Below are 12,516 nucleotides of genomic sequence, written 5' to 3'. Positions count from 1 at the left end.
GGTGGAACACATCCGCTAGTTTAGATGTCATCCCTGCGTGCAATGCTGCAATTTAATTGAAGAGTCAGGAGTGGGTGTCCCTGAGACCAGTTCACTTAATTATATTAAGACCGGGACTATGGCTGCTTATAACGCTGACAGCTTCCCTGGTGACTGGTGTATTGCCTCCCATTTTATTCTTTTCCTGTTGTTGGCCAACATTAGCCCACTATCTACAGTGGAGCTAGTAGTCAGAGCAATTCCCAGGTCTGGTTAGTCCAATACAATGGATGAAGTGGTGTGATCGCTGTCATGATGAGAATAGACTGCAAAATCAACAACTCTACGGCAATGCTTTGTCTCCACTAGGATGTAATTAACAAGGGAGGCTTGGCCAGTTCTATTAAAAGTGAAGTTCCCTGGTGTATCTGAGACTGTCCGGTCATTGCATGCTCTCAGAGAATGGGTCAGGGTAAATGCATTTATCTGGATTGCCAGTGGAGACCAGGCCTTTGTTGGTGGAATTTGTGGTTCAGGAATGGACCAATATCCATCCTCCTCAGTACGAATTGAACCTGTCTTATCAGGAAGTGGCTCAAATTGACAATTAAAATCTCCCCCCACTATTATCCAAGCATTAGGGGGGACTGTGGGGATAAAAGAAGTATGGTGATCAAAAGTTGGTGATTCCTTGGTCATGCTAACAGGGCAGGAGTAGACATTAATGGGAGCCAGTCCCAAATTATTTGGGAAGTTAAGCACTACACATTGGATGTCATTGGAAAAAGAATCCAGCTGTTTGGCTGTAGCCAAGGTGGGAGCCTACCCAAATATAGAGGCCCCAGAAGGTCTACCCCTTCCGCCTGAGGTGGATGGGATGTTAAATGACCCAAACCCCACCCTATGCAAATCTTGGCGTGCCCAGGTCTCCTGGAAAAAAATACAAATATCGAATTGGTCCATGAATAGTCCGCAATCTGAAGAGGATAGATTGTTTTTCAGGCCAGCAACATTTCATAATAAGACTTTTAGTTTCCTCCATAAGTTCTGTGTGCCCTTGGCAACATCATGTGCATGACTGTCTTTTATTTGTGCGCCTCCTAATGCAGCCACAGAGGCATTGCCCAAGCTCCCAGTAGGTAGTTTTGTCACCATCTCGATGCGTTTTAAGGAATTGGGCACTAGGGAAAATAGTGGTTCTGAAGACCTTTCCATTAATATTGCACAGTCACCGACTCCCCACTGCGTTGGAATTTCCTTACCCCGCATGTCTGCCCTTACCCCAAGACTGTTATGCTCAACTAGTTGGTCTGCACTAGGCACCTCGGCCTCACCTATTAATCTCCCTTTAAAGACTTTACTCTCCCCCTCTATTTGTCAATCCACTTCTTCAAGGCCCTCAATTCTGTAAAAATACTAGTACCTTAAACAGTAGGGGTTTCAGAGGGGGGTACCTATGACCGTTGTCCTGAAAATTTGATGGGCGTCTAACAAGGTCTACAGAGGTAAGAGCCCAGTCTGGTTGGTGAGCACATGGGTAAAAATATTTCTAATGATGCAGATTGTATCTCGGTACTTGACTCCTGGGGTCTATTCTCTTGTGTCAATAACCAACTGGTGATTTCTAAAAATGTATGACTACACAGTCTCCCTGCTTCAGCTTGGGGCTGGTTCCAACCCAACCCACTCTGCGGACCATAATAATCTCTCCCGCTCTATCATAATAATAATAATAATAATAATAATAACATAAGGTATCTACCTGTGCCTTGCCAGCCAGAACAGGCTTTTATTCCTAAGTTCCAAGTAGGTTTCGCGCTGGCCATTTTTAAGCACCGGTACTCCCCCCAGCACGGCCACATATGGAGATACAGCTGGGGGTAGATTAATAGTTGGTTGACTCGTCACTTTTGAGCTGCCCGCTATAGTCTCTACTCCTCTACGCCATTCACTGCGGTCGCTAGACCCTGTTGGGGTAATGACATTTGTATTTCCTCCCTGCACAGTTTGCTAGGCTGTTAATTCTGGGATCGGCCTTGGAGTTCTTAGCTAATAAACTAACGGTATGAGTTTGCACCTGCTGTTGATCCGGTCTTGATGGAGGAGGCTTGACTGGTTTATCACCCTTGCTAGCTTGGATGTTAGATTGGCCATCCCATATAAATTAATAGAGTCCTGACTCCTAAGAATCCCTTCACTGTCCACAGAAGTCGAGCTTGTCATCGCTGCCTGGCAGCTAAAATCAATCCCCCTCAACACAGACTGAACAGGGTCATTACTCATGTTTGCTGCCCTGGTGTTCCCCAGTGTCTCCAGATGTTATAGGCGCTCAGCTAGTGGTGCAATTCCTTCTTTTATGACAGTTTTTATTTGTGCTAGAAGGTCACCAACCATGTTCTGGACCCAAAAAGGGTAAACTAGAGTGGTTTGTGTGCTGGCAGTGCAGTCTCTTGGGGGTAATTGAACTGGTTGTAGACCCTCATTTGGCTTTCTTACTCATTGGTGCCCCCTACTTGCTTGCTTGCACTTGCCAATTTTACGTAAGGTATTGGTGGCACCCCCTCATGATTTTCTATTTCAGGGACTACTTCTTGTTGTGGGCAAAGGTACAGTATGTCTGTTTGGGGTCTTGGGGGCAAAATGGGGGCTTAGGATGGAGTCTGGTTTGCCATTAAGGGGCACAGATCAGGAGTTAAAGAAAGGCTCCTCTCAGTAAGTTCAATTTCTGTTGTTACCGCCCCTATCTTTCTTTGGAGCATTCTGTCAATCGAGTTCGGCAGTAACGTAGGAGCGGTGGTCGTTTTTTGGTGGGACTGTTTACAACCAGGGCCGGACTGGCTACCGGGCAGTTGTGTGTGCTGCCGAGCTGGGGGCTGATTTCGTTGATAGGGACCTGCGTGTGAAAAACGAAATTCGTTCTGCTTTTTTTATTTCAATGCGCACGCAGGTCCCCATCAACGAAATAGGCCCCCACCACAGAGAAATTAGCCCCCAGCTCGGCAGCACACACAACTGCCCGGTAGCCAGTCCGGCCCTGTTTACAACACAGGTACGTTTCCCCATTGTATAGGGAGAGGGGGATCTGAGTTATCCCTCTTACAAGGCCCACACCACTCCTGATACAAGGCAGTCACTCACAGGAACACTGGAGCAAATGGAATAACATTTCACCAATTAAAAGCAAAAAGATGAAAAAAAAGGAATAACTCCGACTTTAAAAATACAAAAGTCAGCACAAAGTTATTCTGATGTACAGGAACAATCAGCCCAGTCCAGTTTTATATTAGGGATAGTATGAAAAACTCTTCCCATGTGCACGAGTGGCAATCTTGGGGTCCTCGTTTGGTTGAGCTTGCTCTGATAATCATTTGGGCGTTCAGCAGATCACAAATGCCATGCAATGCAGGCCAGGAAACACCATAAAACCAATCAATTGTAAAAGTCAGCAATGTCTTACCATGCCCTGCTTCTTCCTGGCAATGACGGCCAAGGGCCGTATATATAATATATTATATATTATATTATATACATTTTACAAACTGATAGGCCATGTGAAATTACAAAGTTTGATTTGGACTTCTAATATATATGACATTGTTTGTGTGAAATAGTTAAGAACCCCACCGTTCTTTCTGGCTTCTTTTTGGAAAGATTGAACGCACCACACCCTTGAAGAGTGTTTAGGTTGCATAGTAAATAATTTAAAAAGTAATTAAAATATTTAATATATGTTCTTTTACCAATGTAGGTAACATGAATGCAAGACAAAGCCCTATCGGGCTTGCCGTTTTGAAAACAGATAACCATGCACGATTTTTCTATTTTTAAGTCTGGAACGCTTCATCTTAAATTAAAAAGTGGTAGGAGAGTTATGGACCTTTATGGTAAGATTTTTTTAAATGTTTAATGTAAATATCATTAATTTAATATTCTGCATGTCCGTATTTGGGGGCCGATTAGGATCGCGGACGGACCTGCGTCCGTCCGTGACCCCCGAGGTGGAGGGAACGTCCGCAGGGGCTGCGGCGTTCCCTCCAGTTTAATTAGGATGTGACCGCCACCCTGGCAGTCACATCCTCAATATTTAACATTGCGGCGGGTGCTGCTTGAAGCAGCACCCGGCGCAAGGTTAAATATGAATGCTTCGCATTTGCATGCACAAAGCGGCAGGCACAGCACGGTGCCTGCCGCTTTGTGCATGCAAATGCAGGGGGGTACTATAGGTACCCCCCACGTGCACCCCCACCCCCCTTCACCCTTGGGGCCCGCAACGGGCCCCCAAAGAAAACACTGTATGCCTTTCCACGGCGGAGAATCCTCCGCGGAAAGGCATGTGTTATGCCCCATCCCAATTTGGCTGGCGGTGTCTGTTAGACACCGCCAGCCATATTAGAGCTTTTCCGCCGCGGTCATAAGGCGACCGTGGCGGAAAAGCGGCGGACGGTCTTCCTGACCCCCCAGCCATCCTAATCTGGCGGGGTGCTTTGAAGGCTCCGCAGCGTTTTTTTGGCATTCCTCCGGGCTGGCGGACACTTCCGCCGGCCCGGAGGATGCGGAAAAACCGCAATCCTAATCGGCCCCTCGGACCGGGAAGTCTCATTGAATCTATCTGTAGTAAACAATGAAAGGTTCTTAACTTGCCTCCCATTAACCCTGGGCAACTTTGGATGTTGTGGCATATTCTGTACTCAAAAACAGAATCTCCCTCTAATTATCTGAAATCCCATGTAATATAGTCCCACACATTGGCCCACCTGCATCAAAGCAAAAACCCCGTCACAAACGGGCAAAAGTAATTTTTCAAAGTTCCATTTTACACACAGACATGCCCTTGGGGCATGTGTGTGTGCAAGATGTACTCATATGCAGGTTTCAGGGGTGCAACAGGGTGTCCTTTTGACACCCTGACACCCTTGAAATTGCATTCTCACTTTGTGAACTTTGTGATTCTCTCATTGAGAATCGCAATTTGAGAATGTCTTCCAATTCATTCCTATGGGACTCTGGGCCCATTGGAATGAATGGGGAGGTATTCCTTAATTGCGACTCGCAATTTGCGAGTCGCAATTAAAGAATGTTTAGAAATCGCTATTTTTTAAGCGATTTCTACATGCATAGCCTTTTGCTATTCCTTATTAGGGAATCCTTATTTTTCGCTAATAAGGAATAGCAGATGGCATTGTTGATGCATGTGCTAGTCTGTGCCTACACAGACATTAAGGTTTGGTGTTATCTATTTCCATGAAATATCGTAGAAATATATTTGTATTAAAGGCAAACTTCATTAATATAGGTTAGTTTTCCTTTTATTGCACATCTAGATCCTGTTAAGAGCACTCTGGTAAGTCACTCGAAAGTATTGGCTAATGGATTTCTTTCATAAAAATATGGCATCTGATTCACAAAGTGTATTGTAAGGTTAGATGTGAATTACCCCTGTCTTGAATTTAAATCGCTTCTAAATAATCAGACATCTTTCACAAATCACTATCTGTGAGTAGTTTACCTTTTACTCCGGGCATAGTTGTCACATACTCATGATTTGTTTCTGAGTAAGACATGGCTCTTCATAGAAAAAACTGTGACTCATGTAAGTGTGTTCTATGAGTAAGAATGTTGACATCTGTTACTTTGGGGAGCTGACAGTTCAGGAACATCAGTAATCAACCAATGTTTGTCTACTGGTGTGAGAACCTTTTCTTCAATCATTGATTCTCTTTTAGTGTAAGTAAACATTTAGGGCGAGGAGCACTAAGGCTTTGCCCTGGATCAAAGTCACACAAAGCCATGCAATCCCATGAAAGCTCGCCCAAGGGTATTTACTTTCCAGTTCAAAAGGTAATTGTATTTTCTGCTGGAAAGCTGCTCTATTTTCACCGCAAATGGCACCTCGAACTGCTTTATGTGGTTTTGCTTCAAGGCGACGTTAGTGGATTGTTACTTGTGTAGGTGAGCAAGCACCTATATGGTTTGACTCAAATCCTGACCTAATATAGCCAGACTTGGCTTTGCGTCAATGCTCCTCCTCGAAGCAGGCTCAAAAAAGGAGATATGTTTTCGTTTCTCAAACAAATCCACATGCTGCATGTCTGCTGCAGTGCACAACACATAGCCAAAGAATGGGATGCTTCAGAGCTTATCTCGGCTTAGGAATTGTAGCTTCCAGTACAATGTCTATGCTAGACAGCTCACACTCACCTCTGCGAGGCTGTGAGCCTCGTTGCATACCAGTGCAGGGGATCCCAGCAGCAACTGGCCAATTTTAGTAGATATGGCTCTCTACTCACGCAATGTAGTGCAGCAAATTTGGTTGCAGCACTGTTTTACGTGAACATTTTGTCAATCTGGCACTTAGGGGTCTATTACGATGTCCGCCCGCCATCACCCCGGGAAATGGGACTGCCTGCTATGTGTGCGGCGGTCCTGCATGTGCAATTAGGATGCGCCTGCCACACTGGCGGGCGCATTCGCATTTATTGCATTGCGGCAGGCGGTGCTGTCAGCAGCACCTGCCGCAATACAAAAAAGGCATTTGCATGCCCAATGTGGCATGCACCTCTCGGTGCCTACCACGTTGTCCATGCAAATCCAGGGGGGTACCATAGGTCCCCCCGATGTGCCTCCCCAACATCCCGCAACAGGCCCCCAACTGAGAAATCCACATGCCTTTCCGTGGCGGCAAGGCTGTTTCCCGCTGACATTGTAATATGGATGGCGGTGTCTAGCAGACACCGCCACCACATTCAACACTTTTCCGCATGGTCGACTCATCGATCGGGTGGAAAAGTGGCGGACGGTCTTCCCATGTGCTGCGAAATTGGAGCCGGGACGGGGATGAGGAGGATGATGTCGGGCGGTGGTGATCCGTCCAACATCATAATAGACCCCTTAGGATCAGACTAACCATGAAGAATAATTTGTTTCCTTGACAAATTACACCTAGGCCTGGATTCCAAACTGAGTGCACTGACCTTGTTTGTGCTGTGGCAGAACCGTAGCTAGGAGCGTCCTTCACAGTGCGCCTGATCATACTAAAAAATGTGCTGTACTCAATGCAGGCACAAACTCCAACCATCATGCCCGCACTGATGGGAGCACAGTCTGTTAATGTGTACTATTTACTTTGCTGCAAGCAGTACTTGACACCAATAATGGGCCTACCTCCTGACTGTTCTTTTGTATTTTTGGGCAGGTTGTGGTGTGCTGGCAGTGCTGATAGTTGCAACATTTCTGGATCAAATTAATCTCAAAGAAGGCCAGGAAAAGGAAGAGGAAGATGTGGCCATGTCTACATATTTTCTAGGTACCTTACGCCATATGAAAGATAAACGGCAGCTTCTCCTGATCCCTTTGACCATGCTCGGTGGTTTCCAACAGGGATTCCTTTCTGGTGATTATACAATGGTATGCAGTGGTTTGGAAATGTGCTCCTACAGCTTTGCCTTTCACACATATGTTCAATATTTGTTATCTGTATTCTATTATGGTTAGTTATTTTATTGAATCTAGTGCACGAACAAGAATTCACTGTCAGATCCCCTGTATGTTCATATGACCAGCAGGGGCTACTTGGGCCCAGACATTGGGGCTGAGGTTGTTTGCTTCTAGTATCCGGGGAGTCCATACCAGGGCCAGACTGGTCGTAGCGGGCACCAGGCGACATTTTTGTAACCGGGGCTGGCAATATGGGCCCCCTGTAACAAAATCAGCCGAAACTGGCCCTAGCATACCGCTCAGCCGCACCCCCCCTGTCCCCAAGGGGCCCAGCCGAGCAGTTTGCCAGGGCTGGTTTCGGTTCCCAGTCCGGCCCTGGTCCATACTACTGTGGCATTGTAAAATGGGCAAGTACAACCCCGTCATCACGTGATTCTCAGCAATAGCAAGCAGTCGCAGACTTTTCAGGGAGGTACTGTGCATAAACTCACAATTCAGAGATTAATGATCAGACAAAAAACCGATCTGACCATGCTTTACTTTAGGGATGAAAGAAATACTTTATTACACAATGAAAATGGAATATTCCACAGGAAATAGTAACACCCACAAGTGAAAGAACTGGCACTAGCACTACTGTGCCTTGGTATACCACTCACAACTTCCCCTTTCCTGGGTGTCCATACTCTGGTAGACTAGGCAGGTGCCCCCTAGGGTTAGACGATCTATGCAGCACAAATCAATCAAAGCTCAACCGAACCCCTGTACAGCAGAAGCAGTACCAAGTTCAGCACAGTCCCCTTTGAAGTCTCACCAACTGCAGCTCTCCAGGTTCAAATTCAGCTAGAAGGGAAATAGCACATACGCCTTTACTTATGTTGTTGCTTTTTTACTACTAATAGGACTAATTGGATGGATCGTGCCATGTGAGCCCAAAGGAAGAAGGCCATAGGCATTGAATTACAGGAAATCCCACACAGAAAAAGCCACACAGGATAATCCACACCAGACAAGATTCAAAGTACAAACCATGAAGGTTTATTTAAAATTGAAGATTCATTACAGAAGGCAAATAGGCAAATGGTTAATCAATTCAAATCAGCATCATTCAATAGCAAAATATTCTAAGTATAAAGTAAAATCTAATTCTGTAATAAAGACTGGTTAATAAGAATAAGGGAAACGCTCTCTAAATATTCTATTAATCAGTAAATAGACTGACATGAAGACTGTCTCTAAAGAATATTACAAGAGGAACAAGAGGATTGAAGTCAAGTTCACCTCTAGGGAGACCAGGTAAAAGTCTTTAGAATATCTAAGTCTGATTCACATAACAGACTAACATAGAGCTTGCTCTTTAACAAAAGAGAAAAGCTTCTGGATCACTTCCTAAATGCAGCGTGTTATTTCATTTTTCAAACAGAGAAAACATATTTTAAATGTAGAGTGAAACAAATGATATATCACAATATTTAATAGTAAAACAGAAAACACATCATATGGAAACCGAATTTTGCTGTATTACTAATGACTAATCCTTCATTACGTATGGAAGTGAAAAATAAGGCACATTCAAATTATAGACATAGCCTCTGCTAGCCAGAGGAAATGGTCTTGTAGAGATACAGTTGAGCTCCACTCCTTCCCCCAAGAACACCAGTAACACAAATAGGAATACATTTCAAAAATACCTCCTCCACCAACACCAAATCGTCATATGACCAAAAGCAGAGTTGCACAATCAGTCGTACTCCTACCCCAGATGTGTTTGCTTAACACTTGTCTATAGGTCGTGGTGTGTTTACTAACAAGTTTACTAAGGTCTAATCTAGTTCCCACTAGTGGAAAGAGTGAAAAAATGTGTGAACAAAGAGAGAGCGCCTCACGGTAGTAACACCCGAGGGGGTTCCTGGCATGCAATTGCCAGTTTACTCACTTCTCATCATTGGTCGCTCTCTCTTCGTAGTGAAAAAAGAACAGACAAAAACGCCAAAGTAATAATGAAGGTGAAGTCCCAACTCATATAAGTCCTCCAACTTATCGATAGCTACTCCATAATTTTCCGTGTGGATTTTAATCCCAAGATATTGCACCGTGTCCGTTGTCCACTGTAGTGAATAGTCGAGCTGGAATGGAACAGTGGCAGGCTTCAGGGGGAATATCACGGATTTTGACCAAATAACCCAAATAACCCTAAGCCCGACACCGCCCTCAAATGCACCACCTTGCGCAGCGCAGAAGAGAGATGATTTTCTGGGTCGTGGACATATAGTAAAGTGTCATCTGCGTAAGCCAAGATGATCAACTCGTAAATAGGGAATCTGTTACCTTTAAATCTGTGATATTCACGAATGCACATGCCAAGGGTTTGGCAACCAACGCGTAGGTTATAAGGGATAATGGGCTTCCCTGCGGCATGCCACTGGTAATGCTGATAGGGCCCATCACCAGGTTACCAATGTTTATTCTAGCAGTGGACGCATTGCATAAAATTCCTACCAGTTGTAAAAAGACAGGCCCCACCCCCATCCGCTGCAGAACCTGTCTCATAAACGATCACTCCACAGAATCAAAAGCCTTTTCCATATCAAGGAAAACTGAACCGCCAGTATATTAGGCTCAGTGTGCTGTATAGCCCCAAGCACTGCCTGCAAATTATAGGTTAAGTTTTTACTCTGGACAAAACCAGCTTGCTCCGGTGCTACCAATAGCAGGACCAGTCGTGTGGCTGAAATCTTTGCAAATATTTTGGTATCTACATTAGGCAAAGAAAGTGGGCGATATGAGGGGCACTCAGTCGGAGGCTTGCCAGGTTGCAAGATAGCCACAATAATTGCTTCGTTCATGGACGGCGGCATAGTACCCCTAACGCAGATATCATCAAAGAGTGTGGCTAAGTGTGGGAGCAACAAATCCAGAAACGCCTTATAAAAGGCTACCGTCAAGCCATCGACCCCCTCGGCGCCACACGACTTCATACTCGATGATCCAAGAATAATTTCTTCTTTCTCCACAAGTCTCATAAGCAATTCACGGTGTGTGTTAGTTATCCATGGGAGCTTGATGTAGGACAAGTACTCTAATATTTCCGACTCCGAGCCATCGCATCGTGTCGAGAAGAGGTCTGAGTAGTATCTACGGATCCTCCCGACTATCTCCTTTTCATCTACGATGGTGTCTCCCTCTTTCGATGTTATCTCTGTGACTATTGTTTTCCAATGTCTCTTTGTTAGAAGCTGTGCTAACACGGACCCAGGCCTCTCCCCTTCCCCGTAAGTGCGGGCAGTGGCATACTTGCCCAGGTGTTTGACTTCCGCATCAGCAGTGTTGTGGTATTCTGCCAGCTGCGCTTTAAACTCGGAAACTAGTGCATCATCAGTACCTGCCTGGGGACGGCTCTCTAATATCTTCAGTGAGCTCTCTAAATCTGACAGCCTTTTACTGATCAATCACAGAACCCCAGAGTGCTTGGACATCGTGATACCGTGGATGTATACTTTAAATGTTTCCCAAACTACCTGAAAGATATCAACTAAACCTAGATTGGTAGCGAAGAAGGTTTCAATCACCTCTGACAAGTCTTCCTTAAACCCAGCATCTAGCAGCGAATAGGGTGGGAATCTCCATGTGAAGGGTAATGGATTTTTGTGAAGTGTCAACCATTATCAGCAGTGGGGCATGATCTAACAGTGTACCTCACAGTGCCGTAACCGATAATAAAGTCGACTAGTAGCAAACTAGTAATCTATTCGTGTGTGGAGGTTATGGTATGCCGAGTCAAGGTGCACTAACAAATCTACAACCGTTTGGGCTGCTGATGTAAGTGGTCTGTCAGGCCCCCAACCTGTCTCTCTGTGGTTTCAGCACCATATTAAAATCCCTCCCCCAAAGTAGTTCGTCCTCACCACACTTACAGACCAACTCAAGTAAGGAAGTGTAAAAAGCAGAGTTATCATAGTTTGGGGCCCAAGCATTTACTAGCAGAAGCTCCACTCCCCTACCCCTACACCTAGATATCACGCAGCGTCTCTCTGGGTCAGTGTATAGAGGTTCCAGTTTGAGCGTAGACCTAGAGTTAACCCACATAAGGACCCCACGCACATGTGCTGGGAAACCCGCAGCAAGTACATTGCCAAATAAGCCCCTGCTATGTAGCACGGGGCTATCTCGAGGCTGGTGAGTCTCCTGCAAGTACGCCACCTCCACATTAAATCTGACCAGATAGGCAAGGACCTTCTTTAACCTCATATGGTCATTAAGGCGTCCTACATTCCACGTGAGTGCCCTAATCGTACAGTTAGGGGGTGGGTCTACTCATGTCAGTGAGGTCAGGCATGGGGGATGTACAGTCTGTAATCTCCTTCAAGCCATTGGAACATGCAGTATACAAAATTAATATCATTCCACCTGGTGATAACACAGAAATAAATACCACACAGCAGTCTCATAACCCTTCCACCCCCCTCCCACAAAAGGCATTCCCCAACTGTGCCTGGACAAGAATTCACAGAAACCCCCCTCTGCTGCGTTGAACAAACATGCATTGTGGCTGATCCAGTAGTTATTAGCCTATTGAGAAACCCCCCCTTACCCCCTCATCTCCCACCCCCCCAAAAACATTCTCAACAGTTTGATTCCCCCGCGGGCGGATGTTACTCCACTCAATGGAGAAGAACCGGACCAAACCAGGTTCCGCCCCTGTGTGCTATGCATACAGTGCTGTACATCTGCAGGTAGATTCATCGCCTTCTTCTTGACAGATCATTTTACCTCTATTGTGTCCCCATCTCAGGACACATGGTTCCCAGCAGGTTCTCCCCTGATAAGTCCCTCTTATCTGTGATTATGTGGATAGAACCCCAGAGTGCAAATCTTTCACTCAAAAAGTCATCCCGGCTCCAACCCCCAGATCCTGCACATGCAAAAAATGTTTTACTGCAATTAAGCAGTAAACACAGGTCACATAATCATCAGCAAACTCTCCCCCAGCAAGACCCTCTTATCTGAAATCCCTGCAGTCTCTCAGTGAGTCCTGTTCCTCCATTTGGCCTCCAACCGCCCCCTCCGAGAGGATCCACTTTGGACTGCTCCTCTTTTCCTTGG

At 45.5% G+C, this 12,516-nt stretch overlaps 1 protein-coding gene across 1 annotated transcript in view; it reads left to right on the top strand.

The window, feature by feature from the left end:
* LOC144762549 (protein unc-93 homolog A-like) overlaps window positions 1–12,516 on the top strand; it is a 244,248-nt gene that overhangs the window by 131,043 nt on the left and 100,689 nt on the right. Inside the window, exon 5 of the mRNA XM_078647777.1 lies at window positions 7,172–7,383. Within this exon, the coding sequence (XP_078503903.1) occupies window positions 7,172–7,383 (212 nt within the window). The remainder of the gene's footprint in view (window positions 1–7,171; window positions 7,384–12,516) is intronic.

This window comes from Lissotriton helveticus, chromosome 6 (genome assembly GCF_964261635.1).
Source record: "Lissotriton helveticus chromosome 6, aLisHel1.1, whole genome shotgun sequence".
Lineage (NCBI taxonomy): Eukaryota > Metazoa > Chordata > Amphibia > Caudata > Salamandridae > Lissotriton > Lissotriton helveticus.
This window is presented reverse-complemented; position numbering and strand designations above follow the sequence as displayed.